At 52.3% G+C, this 25,895-nt stretch overlaps 9 protein-coding genes across 9 annotated transcripts; 3 read left to right on the top strand and 6 right to left on the bottom strand.

Annotated features, from left to right (window-relative positions):
• Positions 1 to 975: 975 nt before the first annotated feature.
• A1O9_02659 (primary-amine oxidase) lies at positions 976 to 3,200 on the bottom strand (the record flags this gene model as incomplete). The annotated part of the gene is made up of 3 exons (XM_013408230.1): positions 976 to 2,597; positions 2,652 to 2,859; positions 2,928 to 3,200. The coding sequence occupies 3 exons, from the start codon at positions 3,198 to 3,200 to the stop codon at positions 976 to 978; spliced, it is 2,103 nt and encodes a 700-aa protein (XP_013263684.1).
• Positions 3,201 to 4,222: 1,022 nt separating this feature from the next.
• A1O9_02658 (uncharacterized protein) lies at positions 4,223 to 5,059 on the bottom strand (the record flags this gene model as incomplete). Its single annotated transcript, XM_013408229.1, has 1 exon — positions 4,223 to 5,059. The coding sequence occupies exon 1, from the start codon at positions 5,042 to 5,044 to the stop codon at positions 4,223 to 4,225; it is 822 nt and encodes a 273-aa protein (XP_013263683.1). The 5' UTR covers positions 5,045 to 5,059.
• A 411-nt stretch (positions 5,060 to 5,470) lies between these two features.
• On the bottom strand, positions 5,471 to 8,299 carry A1O9_02657 (uncharacterized protein; the record flags this gene model as incomplete). Its single annotated transcript, XM_013408228.1, has 1 exon — positions 5,471 to 8,299. One exon carries the CDS (start codon positions 8,297 to 8,299, stop codon positions 5,471 to 5,473), a length of 2,829 nt encoding a protein of 942 aa, XP_013263682.1.
• A 1,429-nt stretch (positions 8,300 to 9,728) lies between these two features.
• Positions 9,729 to 11,897, top strand: A1O9_02656 (uncharacterized protein; the record flags this gene model as incomplete). The annotated part of the gene is made up of 7 exons (XM_013408227.1): positions 9,729 to 9,963; positions 10,057 to 10,187; positions 10,257 to 10,355; positions 10,484 to 10,645; positions 10,708 to 10,802; positions 10,865 to 10,910; positions 10,980 to 11,897. The coding sequence occupies 7 exons, from the start codon at positions 9,729 to 9,731 to the stop codon at positions 11,895 to 11,897; spliced, it is 1,686 nt and encodes a 561-aa protein (XP_013263681.1).
• Positions 11,898 to 12,454: 557 nt separating this feature from the next.
• A1O9_02655 (uncharacterized protein) lies at positions 12,455 to 14,905 on the top strand (the record flags this gene model as incomplete). Its single annotated transcript, XM_013408226.1, has 1 exon — positions 12,455 to 14,905. The coding sequence occupies one exon, from the start codon at positions 12,455 to 12,457 to the stop codon at positions 14,903 to 14,905; it is 2,451 nt and encodes an 816-aa protein (XP_013263680.1).
• Positions 14,906 to 15,089: 184 nt separating this feature from the next.
• On the bottom strand, positions 15,090 to 15,980 carry A1O9_02654 (uncharacterized protein; the record flags this gene model as incomplete). The annotated part of the gene is made up of 1 exon (XM_013408225.1): positions 15,090 to 15,980. One exon carries the CDS (start codon positions 15,978 to 15,980, stop codon positions 15,090 to 15,092), a length of 891 nt encoding a protein of 296 aa, XP_013263679.1.
• Positions 15,981 to 16,597: 617 nt separating this feature from the next.
• A1O9_02653 (glycerophosphoryl diester phosphodiesterase) lies at positions 16,598 to 17,860 on the bottom strand (the record flags this gene model as incomplete). The annotated part of the gene is made up of 1 exon (XM_013408224.1): positions 16,598 to 17,860. One exon carries the CDS (start codon positions 17,858 to 17,860, stop codon positions 16,598 to 16,600), a length of 1,263 nt encoding a protein of 420 aa, XP_013263678.1.
• Positions 17,861 to 21,084: 3,224 nt separating this feature from the next.
• Positions 21,085 to 22,733, top strand: A1O9_02652 (uncharacterized protein; the record flags this gene model as incomplete). The annotated part of the gene is made up of 4 exons (XM_013408223.1): positions 21,085 to 21,222; positions 21,277 to 21,414; positions 21,463 to 21,750; positions 21,813 to 22,733. 4 exons carry the CDS (start codon positions 21,085 to 21,087, stop codon positions 22,731 to 22,733), a joined length of 1,485 nt encoding a protein of 494 aa, XP_013263677.1.
• Positions 22,734 to 23,394: 661 nt separating this feature from the next.
• A1O9_02651 (MFS transporter, PHS family, inorganic phosphate transporter) lies at positions 23,395 to 25,242 on the bottom strand (the record flags this gene model as incomplete). Its single annotated transcript, XM_013408222.1, has 3 exons — positions 23,395 to 24,182; positions 24,232 to 24,653; positions 24,710 to 25,242. The coding sequence occupies 3 exons, from the start codon at positions 25,240 to 25,242 to the stop codon at positions 23,395 to 23,397; spliced, it is 1,743 nt and encodes a 580-aa protein (XP_013263676.1).
• Positions 25,243 to 25,895: the final 653 nt, after the last annotated feature.

Below are 25,895 nucleotides of genomic sequence, written 5' to 3'. Positions count from 1 at the left end.
GCGTCTTCTATACAGAAGAGAGAGTGTGTCTAAATCAACGATGCCAATGACAATGATGAAGGACAAAGCTGAGACTACGAGCGCTAGGCTGGTAGCTGCGCCGCAAGGGTGATCGAGCGAACAAGTTTTTAGCCCACTGGGAGGGTGGTTTTGTACCAGCCGCTACATGGTGTTGCGTGGCAGTGGCAGCGGCAGCGGCAGTGGCAGTGGCAGCACGCATTGCACATCTCAGTCTCCAGAATCATGCAAGCCAACCGAAGGCTGAAACCTTTGGGCCGTCGATCAATCCCTGCACTCGGACGACGGGTGTCAGGGGTCTTCAGGGAGTCCCCTCTCGATCAAGTACGAGTCATCCCCGGCCGCCGCCCACTGCTGTTCGACCGACCTGTGGGAAGTTGAGCTGTGAGATCAGAGAATATACTGGTGCTGGCGATGAATAATAATAATAATAATAATAATAATAATAATAAAACTCCCGGACTGAGGCCGAGTTTTCCCCCACCAATTTCTCGAAACGCCATCTATCCCAAGCCTCACAAGATCCAACAAGACTTTTCAGTTTGGGTCTCCCAACCTGTCATGTGCCAGTAAGCTCATCGCCATGACTGCTTGTTTCCTCTTGGTTACCCACTACTGCCCTGGACTGTATTGCCAAAAATAATGCTGGTGAGATGGGTTGCCTGAAAATCCATCCTCTCTTACTCTTACACAGGGCACACCTTACTCGTACGTGCAACTAACTACTCCGCCTTGTATATGCGGAAAGGCTATGCTTTGCATGATTCTCGTACGACATACTCATATTCATTATTCATATGCGAGCTGGAGGGTTTCAGCATGATATACAGTAGTAAGAATATGTCCGCTGTCAACCCTGTCAGATCACGTGGACGTATGTGTAATGCATGCATGCATGCATGCATGCCTTGTGTAACACAGCCAACCACGCCTGCAACCAGCGCCATCGAGAGGTATCTACAATTTGCTCTTTGACGACGAATCCGCACAGCACTCCCCTCCCACAACGGCCTCAACAGCAGGCTGATGGTGCTGCTCCGCCACAAGCGTGCTCTGGTTGAAGCTCTGCTCACTCGGAGGCACATCCAGCGCCGGGTTCTTGTCGAAGAAGTTGACCGGCTTCAGGCTCACCTTGATGATCTCACACGGCATCACAGGGAAATCCTCGATGCGGGGGACGTGGTTGATGCCGAACTGAACCCACACCACGATATCCGTGTCCTTGACATTGTCCTTGCGGTCGGCCCAGCTGCGCACTCCCTTTCCACCTCGTGACTGGTTCGTGTACCACCCACCGGCGTACAACTCGCGGTCTTTGTGAGACGTGACGTAGATATTGTGGTCGGCGAATTCTGCCCGTTTGTGGTGGTAGGACGACGGGTGCGCGAGGATCTTCTGGAAGTCCGGCACGTGGATCTTATATGCCACCGGTTTTCCATTGATTGGGTTGCGGACGCCGGCATTTTGGATCTTGAATGTTCGATTCACCGAAGTGTCGAGGTCGACTCCTGAAGATTTCTCAACAACAGTCTCCGATACGGTGTATCCAATGCCGTGCGGGTTCCAGTCCTTATCAATTGGCATTGCGTGCGCCTCGTCATAGACTAGTCGATTGTCATGCCCTTCCAGCATCGGATCCACGCGCAGACTGAAAATATGTTGATGATGAACTGCAAGCACGCCAGGGTGCACCACGCTACCGAATGGAACGCCTACTTGGTCGAGCTCGTGGTCGATAGGCTGGGTGCTGAGAATACCAGTCGCTCGTGCCTCATAAATAACTTCTCCAGCCTGGTTGAACATAAATGCCAAGATGTACTCATAGTTAGAGACAGTGATGATGCTCTGTAACACCAGCTCTCTGTTCCGAACTACCGCAGCGCGGCCAGTCCGGTAATTGGTGTGCTTCCAGCCGATTCCAGCATCTTGTTCATGAATGCACACACAATTCTCGAATGGTGTTGGCACACCTTTATCATCCGTGAAAAATGCCGACAGGTATTGGATATGTCCCAGGCAGTCGCATCCGAGCTTTAGATTATTGGCCATCACGCCGGCACCGGCATCACCAAGGTCGAAAGCCTGCTTCTTGTGGAATGGATGGCGGGGATCCGCATAAGGGATACTCATATCGGAGAGCGAAAGACGGTAGAAAAGTGGTCTCCCGTCATATCGAACATCATAAAGAACCATGCCCTCACGCTGGTTGAAGCCTACCAAGAAAGTCCACTTCTGCCATCTGAGGATGTGTCCTGTCTCGCCAGCCGCGGTCAGCGTGAATGACGCACCCTCAGGTTGGGTGACCCTTAGGGGCTTGATGTCTTCTCGAAGCGTATTGTGTTCAGGAATATATTCGTTGGCCGGCGTGGCTTGGTATGGCCGTGGCTCGTGGATGGTGTTGTCAGCGCCTGTCGGTAGGTAGTCGATTCGGATGACCTTATAACTGTTGCACTCTATTACCGGAGAAATAGGAAGCGGGAAGGCGTAATGGTTGGAATCCTGTTCACTGGGATTGGCTGGGTCGCGCATGTACATGAAGACCTGGAATACTCGTTCATCATCATTGATGCCGTCGGAACCTAGGGTTGTTAGGTACACTTCCGATAAGTACAATCCGTAGGATATTTAATTACCATAGATCCAGGGGTCAGCGCAAACAACAGTGCCTTCTGGAAGTTGTAATTTGGCAATCGCCGCCTTCACCCCTTCGTCCTCAAGAGCGTTTTTTTCCACCATGAGGATTTCCTCATAGTCGGCATTTCCGTGCTCATTTGGGCCGAGACGGACATTGCTCTCAACCTTGCCTGCTGAAAGGTCGACAACGGCTTCATGGAAGCGGTTCTGCGCATGCCGTGTTAATATCCACTGAGACAGCACTCAACCAGGAACAAGAACAAGGGGTCACTCACGGTGTTGCGGATGTAGTATGATGTAAAGGATTTGCGGGGGATGTACGGCAAAGACGAACCACTATATGAAGCCTCGAGATAAGGTATCATTTGCTTCTTTGGTGGCTCGTCAAGAGTAATGATCTTGAAGCGAAGGTCGGTATGGGCGGGCCATACTGATCTCAGCAAGTCAGCAGTGGTGGCGATCTCCGAGGCCGACAACGGAGTAAGGGGGTGGGTGGTGTTCTGCTTTGCCACCGGCTCGGCGGTGAAGTCCTGTGCGACAGCTGCCATCGTTGGAGATCTATGATACTGTATGGCCCAGGTGTGGAGTGAGAGGTCTGAAAGAAACGAAAGATATGCGTGAGTCGACTGATGTTATAGATTTCGGGAGTCCTGATATCTCGGGGTGCAGTCCTGGATGGCCTTAGCCAAGGGACTGGTCAAAACTTCGCTTTGGCTGTGTGTACTCGTACCTCACATGCCTGAATGGTCGAGGTCACTCATCCATCCAATGGGCAATAAATGCGACCCTGGTAAGGGTACAATGGTCGAGGTGTCCACCCCACTAACTTTGCTCAATGTGGGGTATATCTACGCCGAGGCTGGTGCGTATCCCAAAGAGGCAACAGAGATTGTTGATAAACCGCATGGCTGAGATCTTCCGACGAAATGGGGGAAAGACAATCAAAGCGATTATTACTTGTCATTATCATACTTCCACGGGCTCGGGCTGTCCATGGTCGCGCTCACGAGGTTCAGCCTAGACCATATTGAGGAATTCCAGCCGTGCAGCCAGTAGGAGCCGATTTCTAGCAATCTTTGTGTTCATGCAGACCCTTGATGGATGTAGCACAATCAAGCTATCTACCAATCGCCGCATATTGACCCAGGCCAGTACCGAGTACCCAAGCTAAAGTCATCAATTCCTTCATTGGCGTCTGCCGCGACGGCACACTAAGAACTATGACTTCTCTAACGGATCCCCCAGTAATCTTTCTCAATCACGGTGCTGATGCCGCTGTGAACTGATAGATACCCACTTCAGATTGATACTGTTGGCGTGGCCACCTCTCGGTCGTAGAAAGTCAAATGCACAGAGCGAAGCGGCGTTGCTGGATCAGTCTACCATAGGTCTGTATTGCTGATGAGCAATTGTCAAAGCCGAGTTTCTGCTCGAAATCCAAGACCACCAGTAGTTTGGAAGTTTCCAACGCATCATATCGTCCGGTAAATCTGGATAGGATGGTTCAATTCATCTTTCCCCTGCTTACAGTCAGCATTGTATGCTAGCAAATTAATGCATGTCTCTGAACTCACGGAAGCCTTGTCAAGTATACTGGTCGAGCGAGGCCAGCTTCTCCAACATTGCCAAAGATCTGCCCGATCGTCGACTTCGAACAATCTTCGTCCAGCATGAATCTACTCCCCACCTCAAAACACCCATCACCGTGGTCTACCAATTGCGCAATCCCTATCGCCGATCGAGGAAAGCTCGCTGGCGCGTCCTTGATACAATCCAGTTGTTCAATGAATTCCTGCAGAGGCATTGAGCATGCCGCTATCTGGATCTGGAAGCTTTCATTGGCGTGGGCGGGAATGCTGATTTTTCTGTTGACATCAGGCGTGTAGACTGACAAGATACCTCTGTTGAAGACGTGAAATGTTGCATTACTTTTGGATGCAATATAGCCGGCGCCTCCACTCTCCCTCAGTATCACTAAGCTGTCTTTGATTCTGTTCCCTGTAACAGGAGGCTCTGGGCCTCGAGCAGCTGCTTGTGCAACAGTCGCAGGTGTCGGTGCAATTTGGGAGCATGCAGGTAACAGTGCTGGTCCTACTGGAGGAGCGGGCGCCGCTGGAATCCAAACCAAATCTGGAGCCTGTGGAGGTGCTGGTGCTGGTGGAGGGCCACCGTTCGGAAAACAGACCATACCAGGATTTGCCGCGCGGGGAGGGACGACGAATGGCCCAGGCTGGGCTGCTGGGTGCGGCCCGACTTGTGGAAGGAAAGAGTACGGCGGGGGTGCTCCTGTAGGAGCAGGAGGACCGGGGGGCTTGCCTTGGTTTGGAGGTCCACCATCTTTGGTATAATAATTGTACTGTGTCTTTCCAGCAAAACCAGGCGGCGGAGCCATCGGCGGCAAAGCGAAAGGGTGGCAGAATGGATTAGCCATAGCTGAGGCTGCCAGAAAGTTGGTTGTTCTTCCGATTCAGAACTTGCAAACGAGGTCGTCGAGATATCTTTGCGGAAAGCAGTATATCGAAGAAGAGCGATGACCACACATATTTGTAGTCTTGAGCTTTGCTGCGTCACCACGGTCCAGACACATCAGAGGGATGACTGCCATGCGCTCATTTGTATGATGGACGCGACTCGGTTTAGTTCACGGGCGAGCAAACGAAGATGCAATTGCAGTCATCAAGGTGTCGAACAGAATAATGCAAGATTTGTTTCAGCAAGGCTTCACGTTGGCGTCGTTGTCATGCTGAACATAGTCATATAGAGCGGAAGTAGCTGATGATTGTAGAGCTGACCCATGAATAAAAGACTTTCTCATGATTCATCCAGCGGCAACCACTGCTAATCCGTCATAGATTTTTTGCTTCACTCTTGTGAAATTGTCGGCAGCCTTCGGAGTCATGGCATTGACCGCAACCCCCTCCACAATTATTTTCCCACTGCTAAGTTTTTTCACTGCAATCATTCCGTCGACTAGTAGCGTGCCCTCACCTCGAAATTCTGCGAGATGGCCTTCTAGGGCAATGAGCCTTCTCAAGTCAGCCAAACGGAGGTCGCCTACATGGATTGCTTGTGTGACAGGTCGTGTGGAAGCGGCAAGGCTTGGTGGTAAGACGTCAAGAAGGGGTTCAGGACCAGTCCTCCTGGAGGCCGCCGTCTGAAGGGATGTTTCAGTGTCCAGTTTCTGCTTTTTCATTTGAGGATCATCGTGTAAGTTCGAGGCCTGGCCATCTACCTTGAGCTGGCCTTGTAGGGTCACTACCCCCATATTCTTGACATTCTGCCATTGCAGGGTCTTCGCAAGATCACGGCTGAGTTTGACAATCCATGCATTGGTATCGACGCTCGCATCAATGAGCTGACCTTCAGAAGGAGTAAATATCTCGGTAGATGGCTCATCCTCGGCACCCACGACCTTGATGCCCAAGAGCTCTTTGCAGTCTGATGCTAGCGAAAGAACCTCTTGACTGCTTCCTCCCACCAGGATGAGTTTCTTGGGTCCGATAAGAGGGATTAACATTTGCAGGCTTCGCTGATCGTGCAGCCCCGCAAAGTCGACAAATGCAAGTCTCGCATTTACTAAAATATCCGTCGTGGAAAATACGAGCTTCGCAGGGCCTTGGATGCCTTCGGCCTCGATGTGATCTTCTGTTTCCGATTCTTCTGAGTCAGAGTCTTCTTCACCGGGGGTTGTAGAACGAGGTACGTGACCACGAAATCGTTTGTTTTGGTTTTCCTTCTTGTTGTTCGCGTCATCCCATTTCCGCTTCTGCCCCAAAAACCCACCACCTTTTTCATCTCTGGTAGCATCTTGTTCCTCCTTTTCTTCTTCTCTTAGGAAATCTTCTGGCTTGATGAAGTCGCCGAACTCATCTCCACGCCTCCGCGCGTGTGTGTAGGGAAAGAGAGCATTTCGACCTTTTTTGTTTCGAACGTCATAGTCGTGAACACCTTTCTTCCGCAACAAAATACTGATTCCCAAGTCGGCGTCGCTCAAAGCGAGCTTGCTCCGCGCCCCGTGGCCCAAAGCAGAGGATACATTCAACACACGGCCCTGCTGCTCATCATCTGATTCATCCGATGACGAGGAACTGGATTCATCATCCAGGTTATCTTCAGCGCCAGCTCCGTCTCTCTCACTTGGGGGAACGAGCGAGTCCCAAATTTGTCGCTGCGTGGCCATATATTGTTGATATCGTTGACTCTCTTGCGTACTCAATGTGGCCGTCTCGGAAATGCTCAGCTGGAGTGTCCTGCCTCCGCTGTGAACTTGCTCCAGCTGCTCACCAGAAGGCGCACGCTCCAAAGCAACGCCATCGCGACGCTCTTCATACCACTTCCAGAGTTCGTGGGTTGTGTTAAAGACCGTAGAGTTGAGCTCTGTTCTTTCGGTCAAGATGATGAGGTTCTCAGGCCTCTGTGTAACTTCCATCAATAGCGTCTTCGAAAAGCCCCAGTCCAAAGTCAAATCACTGGCAAGAATAACCCTGGGACCTTCCGACTTCAATAACTTTTCGAGTTGAGTTTTCCGTTCGACAATCTTGACGTTCTTGAATTCAAATGGCCTGGTTGGCTTCGACGCACCGTTGACCTGCCTACTGCCGCTTCTCTTATGAGTCTGAACTCGAGTGGGATTCTCGTCCTCGCCTTCAAACTCTCGAACGATGCTGTCATCCATCCATTCCAATAGACTCCTCGCGTGTCTTAAAGTGGCATTGCCGGACTTGCTTGCCATGTACACTTTTGCGTTTCTGAGAAAAGGCGCATTGGACTCATCGGACCACGCCTTTTCCAAGATCCAAGCCAGCTCTAGAACACGGGCGCTGGAGTCCGTTGGGATGAGTACTGTGCCATTCTTCGAAACGCTGCTTCTGATATGTCCTAGTAGTGCATCATCTCGAGCCTTTCGACCGCCTGAGAGAGCGACTCTTGTTGCACCAACACTGCTGCACACAAGTGCCGTTGGCTTGCGCAGCTGCTCGAGAACTTCGGCGCCTCCAACTCCACCGAACCACGCCGCTCCTGCTATGACGTTCTCTCTTGCTTGATTCCAATCCACTGCATAGACAATTGATTCCATGCCATGTTGTATGTGCCATATCGTACCACCAAGTGTATGACCAGAATTATAGGCCGTCAACGTCAGGCCTTCCAGCGGAGGGGAGAACTGAGATGGAGTGGGTTGATGTGGCTGTGAATATTTCAAGGGATTGATGAGTGAAAAGTATTTGTTGATCTCTTCGAAGGAAGGGGCCTGGCGGAGAATGGTAGAGCGAGATTTATCTTCTGCGCCAGCATTGTCTGAACCGGGAATAAACGTGGCGGCTGAGGGCGTGGAAGAGTAAAGGTCCTGTAGGAGGGTACGCCCAAACGCGATGACAGGCGCGGTAGCGTAGGCAGGGATCTGAGTGAAGAGTGGAATATGTTTGCAACAATGGGCAAAAGCACCGATGTGGGAAGTGGTAGCATGGGTAAGAATGATGAAAGATAGAGCTGAGACATGTTTCTCTATTTCAGCTAACTGCCGAGGGTCAAATCGCTCATCCCACCCGACATCGACCAGAACCTTGACACCACCATCAAGCTCGAGAAGGGACTGAGAGGCTCGAGTACCAGACTGCGATCCCAGCAAGGGAGTAAAGGTAAACATTGCTCAAAGATCGGCAGGTGTTCTCCTCGCAATTCATTGATCGCATAGGCTTCAAGCGTCAATGGAGCCAGTAGTAAGTTCTCGCCGAAATCTCTGAGCACTGCGCATTTCTGTTGTTGAAGGGGAAGATAGAGAATGTTTGCAGTCTGCCCAGGTATGAGGCCGTCGAATATCACGTATCTTAAACAAACAGCACAAAATCGCCAAGTCCCAGACATATCTATTACGGTTTCCCCTTTAGGCAGTAATTGTGTTACTCATCTCGCCTGTTCCGGCCGCGCTTGGCGTGAGGAAAAGCTCCTTAATTCGGGCCTAGTATTGCCTGTCTTTCTCCAGAAGTCCGATCCTTCAGCCTTGGGCGATAGAGGAGCAATCCTCCGTCATTATGTTTCCGCTCAAACTCAGGCTCGCATGCAAGCCATTAGTAGGTCATCAGTACTTCTGCCCAATCAAATTGACGCTCCGAACGGCGGGAGCGCCTTAACCCTTTGTGACATCAATCTACGAGACTGTGAATCCCTGGACAGCTGGGCCAGTATTTGGAGCCTCGGCTTGGACATCTTTGGCATCAACTTGATGGTGGTAAATTGATTACCTCCTAAATCAGACCTGCAACATTCATGCATTATGGTAGACCGCTACCAGCAGGATTTCCGTTCCCTATCTTGTTGTCCTCGTTTCGTTAGCGTAACTTCTAAACCCAACATCATTGGGAAGGCCAGTATTCCCCGAGGTGCTTTCGGGGCCCGATATCCCCGAAGCTCGAACAGGCTGCCCCATGTTACAGCAGCATCCATCTGAAAATGCGGAGAAGTTGGTGGATGCTACCGCTAAAGGATGTTCATATTCGGAGAAGGCAGGGAGTTGAGCGAATCGCCCTGCTACGGCTAATGCTTATTCTGACTTGACCAGAACAAGATCTTGTGCTTTCCCTTACACGATTAACCCAGAAGAGGCAAAGTGAATGGGCCTGGATACATATTCTCCGCACAAAACGCCGTACAATGCTTTGGCCTTCTGCATGTTTGATCTGCGTTGATAGAGCCATTTTGGGTAAGAGTACGACAGAGTTGCATCCGGGTTCGCAAGTCACCAACGCAACATCAGCCAACCCTCTTTTCATACTCGAACGAACCCTGGGAACCGCGTTCCATGCTTCCCTTTCCGTTGGATTGTCTTCAGCGAGATCTGGGGCCCCAGGTCGTCTAAACTTGGAGATCACCAACATGGGTTACGCCGCGTCCATGTGTGGGGGGCGACCAGACGATCAGAAGCTCTAATGTATATAAGCCAGCACTATTCACCACCTCTATCTACACGTCCTTGGCACCTTCCACCGACTTCGTTTCAACGTCCCGCGAGTTCCACAGACATATTAGCTAGACGTAGTTTCATTTGTTTCCTTCGCATTCGAGCGAAGTCAACTGCCATGGCTCCGTCAGCTGTTGAACATGTTGAGCAACGCAGGTTCTTAGAGACCGCACGATTGGACGATGGGGTCTTTGCTAAGATGGCTGAGACGGTGGACAACTTCGGCAACCTTACTCAGGATGCCCAGCAAGGCACCCAGTACGAGCACGAGATGACCTTGTGGCAAGCAATTCGCATGTATCCAAAGGCGGCGGCATTCTCCATGATCATCTCATTATCACTTGTTATGGAAGGTAAGCAAGGTCGTTAGATTGGGGGGCATGCACTGTGATTTTCAGAGCAATACTTCAACTAAGACAGACACTGCCACTAATATTTTGTTAAAGGCTACGATACCTCTTTATTAGGTTCATTTTTTGGATACCCGACGTTCCGGGAAAAGTTCGGTCATCAGCTCCCTGATGGCTCATATCAGTTGAGCGCCTCCTGGCAGTCTGGGCTTCAAAATGGGGTGCAAGTAAGTCTTCCAGCATTTTGGGGCCCAGGATCCTTCAAGAAGTCCCACAACTGACAAGGTGTCATTCAGGTTGGGGAAATCTTTGGCTTGTGGATAGCGGGTACTGATGCTCAGAAATTTGGCTACAAAAAGACTATCCTCGGCGCCCACATTATGATGATATCATTTGTAGGTGATCTCTTTGCTATCCCGCCATGGAGCCCGACATGCACCGATCAACCTTTGCAGCCGCGGGAAATTGACAGGGCTTTACTGTCGGCGTCCAGCCGGAGAGATGCTGACATTCCACTCGACAGATCTTTCTTACCTTCTTCGCAAAAAACATCGGAATGCTGTTCGCAGGTTGTCTTCTTTGCGGACTGCCATGGGGTGCCTTCCAGACCCTGACAACCACATATGCCGCTGAAATCAGTCCCGCACCCCTGCGTCCCTTCTTGACCACGTATGTCAACATGTGTGTAAGTCAGCTTGTCGTAATCCTTATCTTGACGAGAAAAAGAAGGGATCTAATATAGACTAGTGGGTCATGGGCCAGTTGATCTCCGCCGGCGTTCTTCGAGGACTTCTCCACCGTACCGACGAATGGGGCTGGCGCATCCCTTACGCAATTCAATGGTTAGTAGAACCAAATCTGGACATCTCGGGATTTACGTCCGCCGCTAACCTTTGAGATGAAGGATTTGGCCATTGCCTGTCATTGTGGGCGTTATTCTAGCACCAGAGGTTAGTGACCAATACCAAACTACTCTAGCCGACAACCGTGCAGTAGACTAACCCAGATATCTACATTAGTCCCCCTGGTACCTCGTTCGACAGGATAGAATCGATGAAGCGAGAAGGGTGCTGAAGAATCTCGTTAACGCCAAGGATACCGACTATAATGTCGACCACCACATTGCGATGATCATCCATACTAATGCTCATGAGAGGGCAGTTTCCGCCGGTACATCGTACAAGCACTGCTTTACTGGGATCGACATTCGACGGACAGAGATCACCTGCTGTGTCTGGATGATACAGGTTACCTGTGGAATCTGGTTTGGTGGAAATGTTATTTATTTCCTCCAACAAGCGGGATTTGACGCACGCAAATCCTTCGACTTTGGACTCGGACACAACGCCGTCGCTCTCGTTGGCACGCTCTGTGCTTGGTGGATCATGCAGTATGTCGGCCGTCGGACTCTCTACCTGTACGGTCTGGGGATCAACTTTACTATCCTTGTGATCGTTGGATTCTTGGGTATCCCCCGCCCAAGCGATACCATTGCTTACGCGACGGGTTCGCTTCTATATCTCTTTACCTTCACTTACGACGTGACGGTAGGTCCTGTCTGCTACTGCCTGGTCACCGAGATTCCGTCCACACGATTGCGAATCAAGACTGTTGCTCTGGCCAGGAATTGCTACAACATTATAAGTATTGGCGCCAACTTCCTGAACAACCCCATCCTGAACCCGAGCGCGTGGAACCTCCGTGGGAAAGGCGGCTTCATCTGGTGTGGATTCGCGTTGATATCCTGGATCTGGAGCTACTACCGTCTCCCTGAGACAAAGGGGCTAAGTGCCAACGAGCTAGATGTTCTCTTTGAGCAGAAAGTCAGTGCCCGTCGCTTTTTGAAGGTCAAAGCAGACCCATTCCGCTCGGAGAATCTGAAAGCCATTCAGCTGGAGCCAACTACCACGGCGACAACGAACCTGGAGGAGAAATGAGGAACAAGTCCAAGTAGCATGGTTTGTAGAAAACGACCATACCAAGGAACATAATCGGACAGTGGGAACAAATGAATGCTGATTATTGCTTTCTCCGCTAGCTGATACATAGCCTATTTAAGTAGCGTAGGCGACAGAACTCGGACCGACATCTGTGTGAAAGTCGATATGGTGGAGAAAGAGTACATCCTCGAGCAGGTCCCCCAAGACAGTAGTATGCAGTAGCAATTGCAAACTGCAGCTCGGTGAATCTCCCGTGAGTCATACGCGTCGAAAGGACTCCCATTTCGTAAGAGATCGTCTCCTCGGCGGCATTGAGTTTCTTCCAATCCAGGCAACGAAATGTTACCCAATACAATGTAAATTCTACACCATTCCCACCATTAAAGCTTACGGTCTGCAACCCAGCCTTTGCCCCCGGCCTGCTTCTTCGCTTTCTCCGCAACAGCCTGCTATTTTCATAGCATCCTTCCTCATATTTTGACCAACTGAACTGCTTTGCTGTGCTTTCCGAATAAACTTGGAACCATCGCTGCCGCCGCCGGCCCCGCTGAGCCATGGTCATCAATATGAGGATCTCCCAAGAAGGCGGTAGCAACAGAGACGCCTTGGGGAGCCGCTCCTCCATCGTAGGAGGCGACGGCAAGTACAGATTCACGGTGCTTCTCGACGGCCTCCTGCGCTACGAATGGGCCCCGGATGGGAAATTCGAAGACCGACCATCTTCATTCGCGCTGCACCGCGGCCAGCCGGTGCCCGACTTCAAAGTCCGAGAGACAGACAGCAGCCTGGAGATCTTCACCGGCAGGTTCCACCTCACGTACGACAAGCAGGAATTCACGCCGTATGGGCTGTTCGCCATCGTCGTGGGAGACACGCGTGCGCCGTGGAGATATGGGGAGGACACTTCACGCTGGAACCTGGGCGGCACGGCGCGTACGCTGGACGAGGTCGACGGGCGGATCGACATGGGCCTTGGAATCGTGTCTGAACTGGGATTTGCGTCGATCGACGATTCAGAGTCGTTCCTCTTCGAGAAGGACGGCTTCGTGGCTCCCAGGCGTGCTGGGCCCGGGCGGATCGATGGGTACGTCTTTGCGTATGGCCATGATTTCCGGGCGGCAATCAAAGCGTTGTACACGGTTTCTGGGCCCCCGCCTTTGCTGCCGAGATGGGCGCTGGGGAACTGGTGGAGCCGATACTACGAATACTCGGCCGAGTCATATCTCGCGCTGATGGACAAGTTCCAGGAGACCGAGGTACCGCTCTGCGTGGGCGTCATCGACATGGACTGGCACCTCGTCGACGACCCGCGCGTGCACGAGGCCGGGCAGACCGGCTGGACGGGCTACACGTGGAACAAAGACCTCTTCCCGGACCCGCCGAACTTCCTCGACCAGCTGCACAAGCTCAAGCTCAAGGCGACTCTCAACGAACACCCGGCGGATGGAATCCACAGCTACGAGGACATGTACGAGAAGATGGCCAAGGCGGTCGGGCAGTCGACGGCGCACAAGGACCCCGTTCCATTCAACATCTCCGACCGCACGTTCGTCAAGGCGTACTTCGACGTGCTGCTGAAGTCGCTCGAGGACGACGGCGTTGATTTCTGGTGGATCGACTGGCAGCAAGGCCCGTACTCGCGCCTGAAGGGCATCGATCCGCTGTGGATGCTCAACCACTATCATTTCCTGCACAACGCGGAGCGCAACCCGAACAGGCATCCTTTGATATTCTCTCGCTATGCGGGCCCAGGTAGTCATCGATACCCGGTCGGATTTTCCGGTGACACGGTCGTGTCGTGGGCGAGCCTGGAGTTCCAGCCTGAGTTCACTGCGACGGCGTCTAACGTTGGCTACGGTTGGTGGAGCCATGATATCGGCGGGCACATGATGGGAGTGCGAGACGAAGAGCTACTTGTCCGTTGGACGCAGCTTGGGGTCCTGTCCCCGATCATGCGACTCCACTCGACCAAGAGCCGGTGGATGGGGAAAGAGCCTTGGAATCTACCGCAGTATCTCGGGGACATCATGGTCAATTGGCTAAGATTGAGGCATAGGTTGATCCCGTATCTACACTCTATGAATGCAAGGGCTGCTATTGAAGGCGAGCCTCTCGTCCAGCCCATGTACTGGGAATATCCGAGACGGAAAGAGGCATACCAGTACAAGAACCAATACCTTTTCGGGACCGAATTGATGGTTATCCCGATCACAGCACCGCTGAACCCCCACGTACGACTTTCCAAGACCAAAGGGTGGCTGCCACCCGGAAAATACGTCGACTTCTTTACAGGAATTGCATATAACGGCGACCGTGAGCTGTGGATCAGTCGACCGTTGGAGCAATATCCTGTATTCCTGAGAGAAGGATCGATTGTCCCCTTGGACCACACCCTCAAGCCGACCAATGGAGCAGAAAACCCTAGCGGTTTCGAAGTCATCATCGCAGTCGGGGCTGATGGCCGTTTTGAAATTTTAGAAGAGGGCGAATCTCAAGGCCGACCGGCAAAGAATGTTGATTGGAACAAGACCACCATAGTATATACTCAGAAAGAAGGAACGGTCGAGATCCAACAATCAGGCAAGGCATCAGGCACCAATACACAATCTCGGGGATGGTCGCTGCGCCTTGTGGGCTTGACAAAGGTTGGGAAGATCGGCATTAAAGGCTCGGGGCCCGTGGAAGACAGCAAGGCCAAAGTTTCGCAAGTAAGCAATGGTGTCCTGATCGACATTGGTGAAGTGCCGGCAGGAGCCAACGTGACGGTAGAGCTGGGTTTGAACGATCCACAACTGGACTTATGCAAAGAAGACGTTATCACATCGCTCATTGAACCTATTATCAGGAGTGCCCAGATCGGGTACACTTTGAAAGACGAGATTTGGGAGGTCGTCGATGCCAAGAAAGGCACGGCAAAGTCGGCGATATTGAACCGTCTGCAAACATTGGACATGAGTCTCGATATGAGTATTGCGATTGCGGAGTTCCTGGTTGACGAAGCATAGATGCTGAATGCCAGGCCAAAAGGAGACATTATAAAAGCCACCGAAAGAGAGAAGAGAGGCGCCTGGGCGGCTGTCGTCCCTTGTAGTCGGCACCCACTGTCTCATATATCAGAATCTATCAAAAAGGATTCTTGCCTCTCGGTCCACAGACGGCAGATTATTTCCATTCTCTTCGAGTTGTGAATCAGTTGGGATGCAGGGCGAGCATCTGGGCGGCGACGTCAAGGTAAACAGCATCAGCTTTCAGTCGGTGGGGGTTGATGGATTCCTCTGTAATATTGTGTGACCACGCCCACTTGTCGTCATTTTCGGCATCATAGTCAAATGCCACGGGGTTTTCAAGTTCTGTAACATCGAAGTTTACACCTGCCTCGCTCAAGAGCCTTCCGATGAGGACGTCTTCATCCTCGTCTTGGACCGGATAGGCCTCGTATTGTCTTACAATCGCGTTGACCATGTCCCAAGATAGTGTGTAAAACTGGCCTCCGGGGTACGGGTACGGTCTTTCGCCTTGAAGTCGACGGCCGATTACGGCATGGCCAGGGCTGGTGGTGGTGGTGGTGGTGGTGGTGGTGGTGGTGGTGGTGGTAGCTTGTTCAAGCAACAGAGGTTCCAGGTAGAGGCGGTAGAAAGTAGGAAGTGCGACGAAGGAGTCATCGTCCATCTTCGAGACGAATTGCCAAGTCTCGCCGGAGTGGACAATATGCTTCAGACACTCGACTGATTTGACTGTATTGGCCAGATGACCTGTTTCTTCCAAATGCGGTAGCATCATGATGTCTCCGAACGTCTTGTTCTCATGTTCTATGACCGGCAACCACATATCGCCTGGGTTCGAAATGACAAAACGAAGGGTGAAGGAAGGGTTTGAATATGCTTTGCCCATGGTTGCCCGAATGATATTTCGCCGGCGCTGAGAGGTAGCGGCCGACATCGCGGCTATGAGCCATCGAGGTTCCTCGTGCTTGCCAGTGGTGAGACTGAGCCATCTTTGAGAGCCTGGCAGTTGGAACAGGAGAGCGGCGATCAACGAAAAGAGGAGCACAACAGCAACCCTCGAATTAACATACTTCATGATCGTCATGAGCCAGCCGTGGGCCAGGCCTGCCTCCGGTGGGCAGCCATGCTGGAGGTGCGACGAGCTTTTAACTGCGCAACCATCATGGAATAAAGTTTGGTTCAGCCGACGTGAGCGGCTGGAGTTCAAGTATTGGTTGAAACCCAGAGATCTTATCTTCTTCAATTTCTAGAAACCCAAACCCCAGGCTTTACTGTGTGGACGTGCGAGGGTTTCCTGGAGATTGGTTCAATTGGCCCAACGGCCCCGCGCAAGCTTTGGTCCTGCCCAGCTGCATGGGAGCAACATGCTCATTCGACGAGAAAATCAAAGGCCCGCTGTTTAAATGGCAACGTGCGTGCACGGATCACAAAATACGAAGTAGTGGTGTCACTGGTGTGTGGGCAGTGGACACTGGACACTGGGCAGATATCGGGTAATTAATGGCAAACGCCGAGCCCCAAGCTAAGCCCGGACCGAAATTTGGTTTCATCTGTAGCTGACTATTTATACCCCTGCGGGACTATACATTAAAACTGGCGTAACAGCATTAGCGATATTAGATGTTGGGATCGTAGACCGGGTGTGATCGTCAGCAGCAAGGTGAGCAAGCTGGACCAGCCCGGATCAGACCACTACAGATCAAAACAATTGGCATAATAGGTGACCGTGGAAGACCAGTCGGAGAACATGCCTATGATACCAATTTCGTGAGCCAAGACATTAAGCACATCATATGCCTGTCCGTCGTAGTGAGTGACCGGCGCAATCGATGAGTAATAATACTCCTCGGTTGCCTCGACCTTGGCGAGAGGTCCTGATCTTTCAAATGTCCACGCAATGATATCAAGGCCAACTGCCTTGGCTGTCGTGGCATAGGAGGAGGGAATGATGGTATCGTTGTTAGGGCCACCGATGTTCAGCAGATAATTGATGGGGGGAGCAATAATGTTGACACCGCTAGCTTTCAGTGCTCCTAGACGGTTGACTGCAACGGTGAGATTGCCTGGAGCGTCACCATCCTCGTCGAGATAGACTGCCTGTTTCCCATATGCAGGAAACTCGTTCAGCCAAAGGTAGATGTCGGCAGGGGTAAAAGATTGGAGCCATACTCGGCTTGGATCGATGTTCTTCTCAATCATGACTTTGACTGCGTCCCGCGCATATTGTGCTTGGGTGTACCCATTGAATGGAAGGGGCACGGCCGCCGGAGGAGTCTTGAGCTCGGGTGTGAAGCTGCGATGTCCTGGCAATGAATCGACCAGGTCAATCCAATCGGGGTATGTCAGAACCTGACCACAGGTGTTGTAAAGGTCTGTCCTCCAGGACGGAGTGCCGTGCTGATAATCCTCCACATTTGTTGCACTCGCGTTGAATCCGTCCATTTTGCCGCAAAGAGACAGGAACTCTGCCGTGGTGATGTCGCTAGTACAGCATAGAGCATCGGCATCGGCGGTTGCGTTCGCTGGAGTAAAAGGCTGGGTGCATTTCGCAGCTAGCTCCGGCCTGAGAAGGATGTCCGTGGTTGTGTGTAAGTCGCAGAGGGAGTGTCTGCACACCAAACCACGATCTGAAGTAAAAGAGATGTCGCATTCCAAGACGCCAGCACCCATTCTCGCACCAGCAAGAGTGGATTCCACTGTCTCTTCGGGAATCTGGAGAGTGCCACCCCCTCGATGGCCGATGCTAAAAGGCTGGATTCCAACAGGCTTATTTTGACAGGATAACAGTTTGTCCTTCAGTGCGCCTTCGCTCACGTTGTGCACGAGGTAGTATGGACGAGGACCAAGAGACACAAGATAGTCTTGTCCTGGGTAATGGCGGCGGTCAAGTGGGATGGCAGCCACCAAAGAGCTGGCCGCAGCCAACACGGCGAGGCTACTGACTGTACTGTGCATTTTGAGTCAAGGGTGATCAGTTCACACCTAGATTTGAGTTGGTCAGCCAAACCTCAGAACAAAAGTAAAGCAGGACGGCCAGAACCGCTGGGGTTTTGCGCAAGCTTTAAACCCCAGACCGTGCATGCATGGCACCCTTCTCACCATGCGATCTTTGAACGCGAGCACTGATCAAAGCAGAATTTACACCAGGCAAAGCTCCACGTGGACGAATAGAGAGCTCATAGCACACCAGGATCTGGAAAAGCGGGAGATGGAAGCAGCAGGAGCTTAGGATAGCCCTCGATTTCGAAGCTAACAATGCACATCCTACCTCACTTGGGGGAGGTTTGCTGATGCAGCGATAGGCGGAAGCTCTCATGTCGGACAAATAGACGGTCAGCGTCGGCAACGTGTAAGACTGTACCTGCATTCTTCCGGCATAGGTACCATCATACTCCGTAGACCTGGATCAGAGGTGGTAGAGGATGACGCCTAGCTCGACAGCTATACTCGGTTAGGTGATGAGCTTGAGGAGGATGAGCGGCTTAACAGGTACCCCGCTGGTATAGTCGTCTTGGCTGCAGCCAGAGCTGAGAACAGCCCCAATCAAGGGAACGCTTCGTGGGGTGGAAGAATCCATATCCTGGATATCGAGAGGAACCCTGCAAGTCAGTGCAAGTCGGTGCAAGCCAGTGACCTGGTCTCTGTAGAGCTTCCATTTCTGTCGATTATGCACCCATTATTCAGTGACACGCTGCAACCCCACCCCACCCACCTTCGGTCATGGCGAGATAGTCCGTGAGGGGACGGACACATGTACCTAGTAAGACATAGGCTGAGATCTGATAAAGCCAGTGAAGATGGCTGCTGAGGGCACGTCTGCCTTCTATTGGACATTTGAGTTGTGAGCGCTCACGCCTGCGGATGCTCGTCAACCTCTGGTCATTCCTCGGTATCCCGCTTGGTACCTGGAGTTAGTGAGGTACCTCGACCGGACCTTTCGCGCTGATCGGAAAGCTCGACTGAGAGCTGACGGTGTGAAAAGGAGGCCGGGAGAAGTGCAGGCGAAAGTCTAAGCTGCCCGAAAGTGGGAGGTGTAGCCTGGACGTAATTATTGGCAAGGCCGGCATGACGTCTATATTCGTCTGAGGCAGCAAGTTGCAACAGAAGACCGAGACGAGAGCGACCACCCCCGCGACCAGGCTTGGCGGTTGGTCTTCAGGGTCAGTCTCGTCCTTTCCAAAGGTGGCATTTGTCATAAGACGGGTGTGTCAGTTCGCCAATGGGGGAGCTCATTCTATACAGTCCATGAGTCCGCTTCTGTGGATCAAGCCTAACTTTGTATGGCGGTCGCCACCAGCAGCGCTACAGCCTCCTCTTCGTTGTTGGCACATCATTTCCCAGCCACCGATCGCCCGAGCAGTGGCAGGGAAATAACAAGCGCTTGGACCCTGACAACCATACGTTGAAGCTCTGAGCTGAACGCGCCGGTGTGATGAATCCAGGAGCTACTGTACTCTAACCATAAGCAAGGCTGCTCCAGGTGTGAGAATGGGCGCGCTCAGCCACCTACGGTACGGGTTGGTCCATTCTACCACACAAGTGACATGACTCTTTTGCGGAAGGGCAGAATGGACCGACGCATCAGCCTGTGGCGCTAGGCTCACTGTGCAGAGCGATGCCAAATCTGCAACACCTTCCACTGTGTGATGCAGAAGAATTGAGAGGAGCATGGAAGATTGCGCTGGAGTCACGACATACACCGTCGATGTTGTCGCCCGGCCGCGCTCACGCCGAGTATGTGCCTCACACTACTCGCTCGGAAGTATCTAGGGCGCCCGGATGTACTTCAGGATCCTGACAACGCTCAATTTACATCAGTAATCTGTGGTACAAACTTGCACTGTGCAGTGGCGGGAGCAGCTACTCTGGAAGCCTACGGGGTGGTGACTCGGCTCGTCAGTGCGCTATGTTTCGATCTCTTCAACTATCAGAATCATCACTATCGAAAAGAAGTTTCCCCCGCGATGGGGGGCCAATCCTCGGTGTCGAAGAATCCGTGGCGACTACCAGGGCGAGGTAGACAACAGCGAGTGTTGGATGACTGGGTATGGATCAATGCCCGCATGGCTTGTTGGTGTCAAACAAGGGGCAGGAGTTGACACCATTTGCACCCGATTCCTGCACATATCAGGAAGCGACATCAGCAAGTATGCGGCCTTAGGAAGACTCCAGGAAGCCTGCAACGGCCTGGGAGACGAGAAAACGCGTGGGAGAAAACAAGGGCCCCGAGAATGGCGCGTCCGGAGACACACCATTAAGAATATTAAGCATAGTATCAAGGAAAGCAATCCTCACAAAGCGGCGGTCCTAAATAACTGATTGATTCGGCGGAGGATTTCCCTGGAACCTGTTTTGAGACGTCGAAATGTTACGCTGCTATCAACACCAAGAAAATGCCAAGCTCCCGGTCCTCCCCCCGATCTTGCGAAAAGTTGGCAATGTGAGGAGCGTCATTCGCTAGAGTGCAAGAACGCGCCATTCCGCCAAGGGAGGGGGCCTATCACGACCTTCCAGAATCAGTATGACGACTGCTGCTAATTCAATTGGCAGTCCCCGCAAAGCCTTGTGTCGCCACATCCGCGAACCATCATCAAGCCAGATCGTAGCCTCGGATGACTTTAAACGCGGGATCTCCATCTTCTCCAAGAGCCCAAGACATGAATCATAGATGCTATCAGGTAAGGGAAACAACGGTTAACCATGGCACGAGGTTGGTAATGTGTCTTGTGATGTTGTCTCATTCGCTCAAAACACACTGTCCACCCTCGTCAGTGTTACCAGTTCCTGTTCTTATCTTCGACGAGGGTCGACGTGCAGAACTCAAAAGGGCTACAGCCTACGACCGACCATGGAATGCGGGTCGGTGACAAGTCAACGATGCGCAACAGCTACAGATTAACATGAGGAGCTTCCTGTTCTGGGGTCACTTCCGACTACTAGTTTGGTCTTGCACAATTGCATCTCATCGTGCCCTTGGGGCACCTGGCAATGTAACATCCCATCCTTTTGTATCTGCTTGGCGCAGGACAGAAGTTGTGACATCCTTACGAGGGAGATTTGTATGCCCGACGATGTGGCCACGGCTATAAAGTCGATCAATCCGTCTCTTGAGCGTGGTGTCGAAGAAGTCGTCCCAGCCGGAAAAGTACGAGAGGCCACATACAATACCAACTCTTACCATGAAGTCTTTTAGTGTCGCCTTGCTGGTTTCGGCGTTGGCGAACGCCATTGAGCTGCCTCGAGCTGAAGCAGAGGGCTTTACGCTTGAACAATACGAAAGCGGCTTCGTTCACGAAACGCTCATGGGCGCCAAGATGGTATTTTGGCATCAGAAGAAGATGGTTACGCGATCGACTAACTAACATGGCTAGTCCTCATTTGCGCGACAACGTGCTGCTGGCGAATATGCTTCCGAAAAGTACCCAGCTCTGACAGCACCAGCCAAATGTGAGAACGGCCTTGCGATTGTTGAGCATGGCAATCCCAACCAAACATTCAAGTGCAACAATGTATGTCAAGGCCCGCGTGTAACACAAATGATTAGCTAATCTCTCAAGATTGATCTCCTCGACTTCCAAAGCCATGCAGATCTTGGCAGCTTTATTGGCGAAGGCTCTTCCTCCTGGGGTTGGGTCTCCGATGATGGACGGGAATTTGTCGCTATCGGCCAGGGAGATGGGACAGCATTTGCTGAAGTCTCTCCGGAGGGCAAACTCATCTACCTCGGCCGCCTCCCTCAACAATCCATCTTCTCCCAGTGGCGAGAGATCCGGTCTCATAAGAACTATGTCATCATTGGCAGCGAGGCTGTGGGACATGGTGTACAAATATTTGATTGGACAAAGGTGAGCGCCCAAGCCGACTATTTTCACATCCTCGCAACCATCTTGTCTAACATGGCCTCAAGCTGCTGACCATCGACCCTGCTGCCCCGGTCAACTTCAGTACCAGCGCCGATATCACCGGATTATTTACCGATCTGCCCGTTGGGCGGACCCACAACGTCGTGCAAGGGCCAGAGGGCGCCGATTGGGTCGCCGTGGTTGGCGCTCAACCAAGGAACAGCACGTGTCGGGCGGGTCTAATCTTCGTCGACACCACGGATCCAGCCAACCCCTGGTCCCCCGGGTGCGCTGGCCAGGACGGATACGTGCATGATGCCCAATGTGTCATCTACCACGGGCCCGACGAGAAGTACGAGGGCAAGGAAATCTGCTACGGCTACAACGAAGACACCCTGACCATCTACGACGTCACGGACAAATGGGGCGTCAACTCCACCACCATCATCTCCAAGACGTCCTACGTCGGCGCCCGCTACACCCACCAGGGCTGGGTCCTCGACCTAAACTGGCAGACCCACCTCCTCATCGACGACGAGCTCGACGAGGAGTACTACACCGGTCCCGCCGCGGACCGATTCCCCGTGACCTACATCTTCGACATCACGAGCCTGGAGGACCCGAAGCAAACCGGCATCTACAAATCAAAGGCCTACTCCATCGACCACAACCAATACGTCTTCGACGGCCTCAGCTACCAGAGCAACTACGGCGCGGGCCTCCGCGTCCTCGACGTGAGTTCCATCCCGTCGGACCCGACCGGCGGTGGCGTCGCGGAGGTCGCCTTCTTCGACATCTACCCTGAAGACGACCACCTGCCCAACGGCGGAATCATCGACTACGTCGGCACCTGGAGCCACTACGCCGGCTTCCCCTCCGGCAACATCCTGGTCAACACCATCGAGCGCGGCGCCTTCATCGTCAAGATGAAGCAATTCGAGAAGCGCGGCCGTGGTGCGCATTTCAGGAAACCCAGGAACGTGTAGAGAAAGAATGGCGGTCTTGGCTTTCCAGGGCTGGGCGGAATGGACGGCATTCCGAAAACCCCCGGGGCCATTCATTAATTATCTATCCAAACATGGTGGTCTAGTTGAACATGTAGTCAGAGTATCCCGCTCCCTCTCTCTCTCTCTCTCCACCCAGCTTGCATACAGACAGAAACCTCGCGAAGATACATCGACGAACGATCAACATAATTAATAAGGAAAAATAAACAGCCTGAAATCAAAAGAAATCACAATTATTTATAGTTCGTCGGCTGCGGCGACAACACACAAACACACAAACATACAAGGAGTCTTGATTAAAACGTGACAGAGAGAGTTCTCAGATATTCTGACACTTTCTCCTTCCCGGAATCCGTTTGCAAGGGTCTCCCTGCAATGGCGTCTTTCATAAAAGGCCCTGAGTACAGCTGCATACCAATTAAGGACTTTCCGTATTATTAAGGATTTATTGTGGTCAATAGAGAGAAAAAGCCACGTAGGCAGTTACTTGGTAGTCAAGTTTTAAAGTAAAGCTCCTTCCCGAGAAAACCAATCGGTCCATCTGCGGACTAACCGATGTGTTCTTCCCAGACGGGTCTCCCACGCTCAGAAATAACTACAGGATCGAGTGCGGTTAAACGAAGTGCCAGTTTGTCATTCTTTACACAGCAGACTTCTCTGCTGTCTCAGTGATCTCCCCCGAGTGAGTCTCACTCGTCGGGGGGACATAAGAATCCTTGCGATGGCCAGACGACTCGGGATCATAGTTGGGTGTTCCGGGGACTTCGCCGGCAAGTTCCTCGAGGGTCTTGCGCTTGGTCTCGGGGATGAGGAGGGTGGTGAAGATACCGCACAACATGAACAGCGCGAAGATCTGCATGACGTGGTTCAACCACGGCGATGGGTTGTCGGCGGTGGCGTGGCCCTTGGTTCGGAGAGGTCCGAACACAACCTGTGCGATGATGGCGCCAACTTTGCCGGATGCGGCAGAGAGGCCATGCGAAGTGGAGCGGTAGCGTGTTGGGAAGCATTCTCCGGGCACGATGAAGGTCGTGGCGTTGGGGCCGAAGTTGAAGAAGAATTGGCATAGGACGTAAAGTGCCAGCAGGCCGCTTTGCGACAGGTGGTTGTAAGCAAAGCCAATTACGACGAAGAGGATGGTTAAGAGGGTGAAGCCCATGAGTTGGATCGGCTTGCGGCCGATAGTGTCGACGGTGGCGACTGTGACCCAGTAGCCGGGGATGGCGCCGGCGCAGACGATGATCAAGTTGCCAACGGCGGTGTTGCGGAAGATATGGTAGACGTTGCTGCCCTTGGCGTAGCCGATTGCACTCAAGATAATAGAATTGTTAAGACCGAGACCATAGAAGGCGACGTCGAGGAAGAACCAGGACCCAGCTGTTCCGAGGAGGACCTTGCCGTGCCTCCATTGGCTGTAGTGGCGCCAGACTAGGGAGTGATTAGTGTGCATCCCTCAAAAATGGAAGATAGAACTTACAGTCAGCCCAGCTTGCCTTAGGAGCAGCGAGTCGCTCGCGAGAATCCTGGAGGACACCGGCACGGCTGACTTCATCGGGCTTTCCTTCGTGCGCCCCAGATTTATAGGCCTTGACATCGGATACGGCTTTCTCGGTATCCCGGGCAACATCGAAGGTGTAGCGAGGAGTCTCGGGGATAGTGAGACGGAAGTATAGGGCAATGCAACCAGGAACTGCGCCAAATCCGATGATCACTCGCCACATCTTGTCAACAGCAAGCAAGCAGACTCCATCGCATGCGGAAACGGTCTTGGCGGTGAGAAGAGACTCTTTGAAGCCAGCGGTGACGCAAAGAGCAACCATAGCAGCGGTAAACTGGCCGATGCCTTGCATGGCGAACACTGAGCCCATCATTGCACCTCTCCACTTGGTCGTTGCGAATCTGCGAATCTTTGATTAGGCACAATTCGGCCCGTTTGAGAAGCGCAAGAGACTTACTCAGAGGTAATGATCGAAGACAAAGGATAATCACCACCAATGCCGATACCCATCATGACTCGCCAGAAGATGATAATTCCCGTGATAGAGATAGCGGCGGAGTCGGAGGAAAGAGCCTGAGCCAAAGTGCAGAAGATGATGAGGATGAGCTCGAGACCATACATCTTCTTACGGCCAACGACATCGGCAAGCCAACCGAAGCCGACTTGACCTAGAACAGTGCCGCCTGATGTTGCAACCTTGATGGCAGTATCGGAGTTGGAAGGGATTTGGCCGGGTTTGGTTGCGGCGTCTTGCCAATAGACAACACCCAACATGGCGGTCACCATGTTGATGGCGAAGATATCGTAGGCATCGGTGAAGAACCCAATACCGGCGACGACAATGGCTCGGACATGGTACCAGCCAAAGGGGGCTTTGTCGATCTCTGCGAGAGCCAACCGTCTTCGTTCGTTCGGGTCCTGGACGTGAGCAAAGTCATTGTGAAAGTTGTGGAACGCGGCGTTCCCGCCAGCTGTCTTGTTGTTCGACATAGCTTTTAACGGACCAAGAATCTTCCAAGATCACCAAGCAATGACAAGAAGGCTTGATCTCGACAGTGAAGTCTTGGGAGAATACCAAGCAGGGTTTCCAAGACGGCAGCGACGCTCTAGTTATACCTTCTGGACATGGGTAACATCGCGTGGAAAAAAGAAATATTGAAGGGACAAGCGAACCTTGAGGATCGCCCTAGAGCCGCGAGGTAGGGGTGGAGAACGCTCCAACACGAACGGAAACCCAATCAGGGGTCATCGAAAGACACGAGGCAGTCAGAAGAAGAAAAAAGGTCACCCACAAGAGAAGGAGTGAATCAGCCAAAGGAGGGTAGTACACCCGAAGTGATGGGTCGCCACGGCCAGTGAGGATGACAAGGTCACTTCGATTCACATATCGGGAAACCCTAGTTCTCACAGTTAGCATGGATAGCCTGTGGGCTTCGAAGGGCCCCATTTGATTGAGGATATTAGGAAGAACGGTAGTGGACCGGATGATAAACACGCAGGAAAGCTACGAGCTTAGGCGGCAGCAAACCAGGTTGACCGTTGGCGGAACGTGCTTTAGGTCGAGGGTCTTTGCATGGAAGCCGAGTTGGAGACTTCCAGTATATTAAGGGCCCAGGCTTTGAGGTTGTCGCCGTGGAACCTCC

The sequence above is a fragment of the Exophiala aquamarina genome (assembly GCF_000709125.1).
Source record: "Exophiala aquamarina CBS 119918 chromosome Unknown aczIA-supercont1.2, whole genome shotgun sequence".
In the NCBI taxonomy this organism is placed as follows: domain Eukaryota; kingdom Fungi; phylum Ascomycota; class Eurotiomycetes; order Chaetothyriales; family Herpotrichiellaceae; genus Exophiala; species Exophiala aquamarina.
This window is presented reverse-complemented; position numbering and strand designations above follow the sequence as displayed.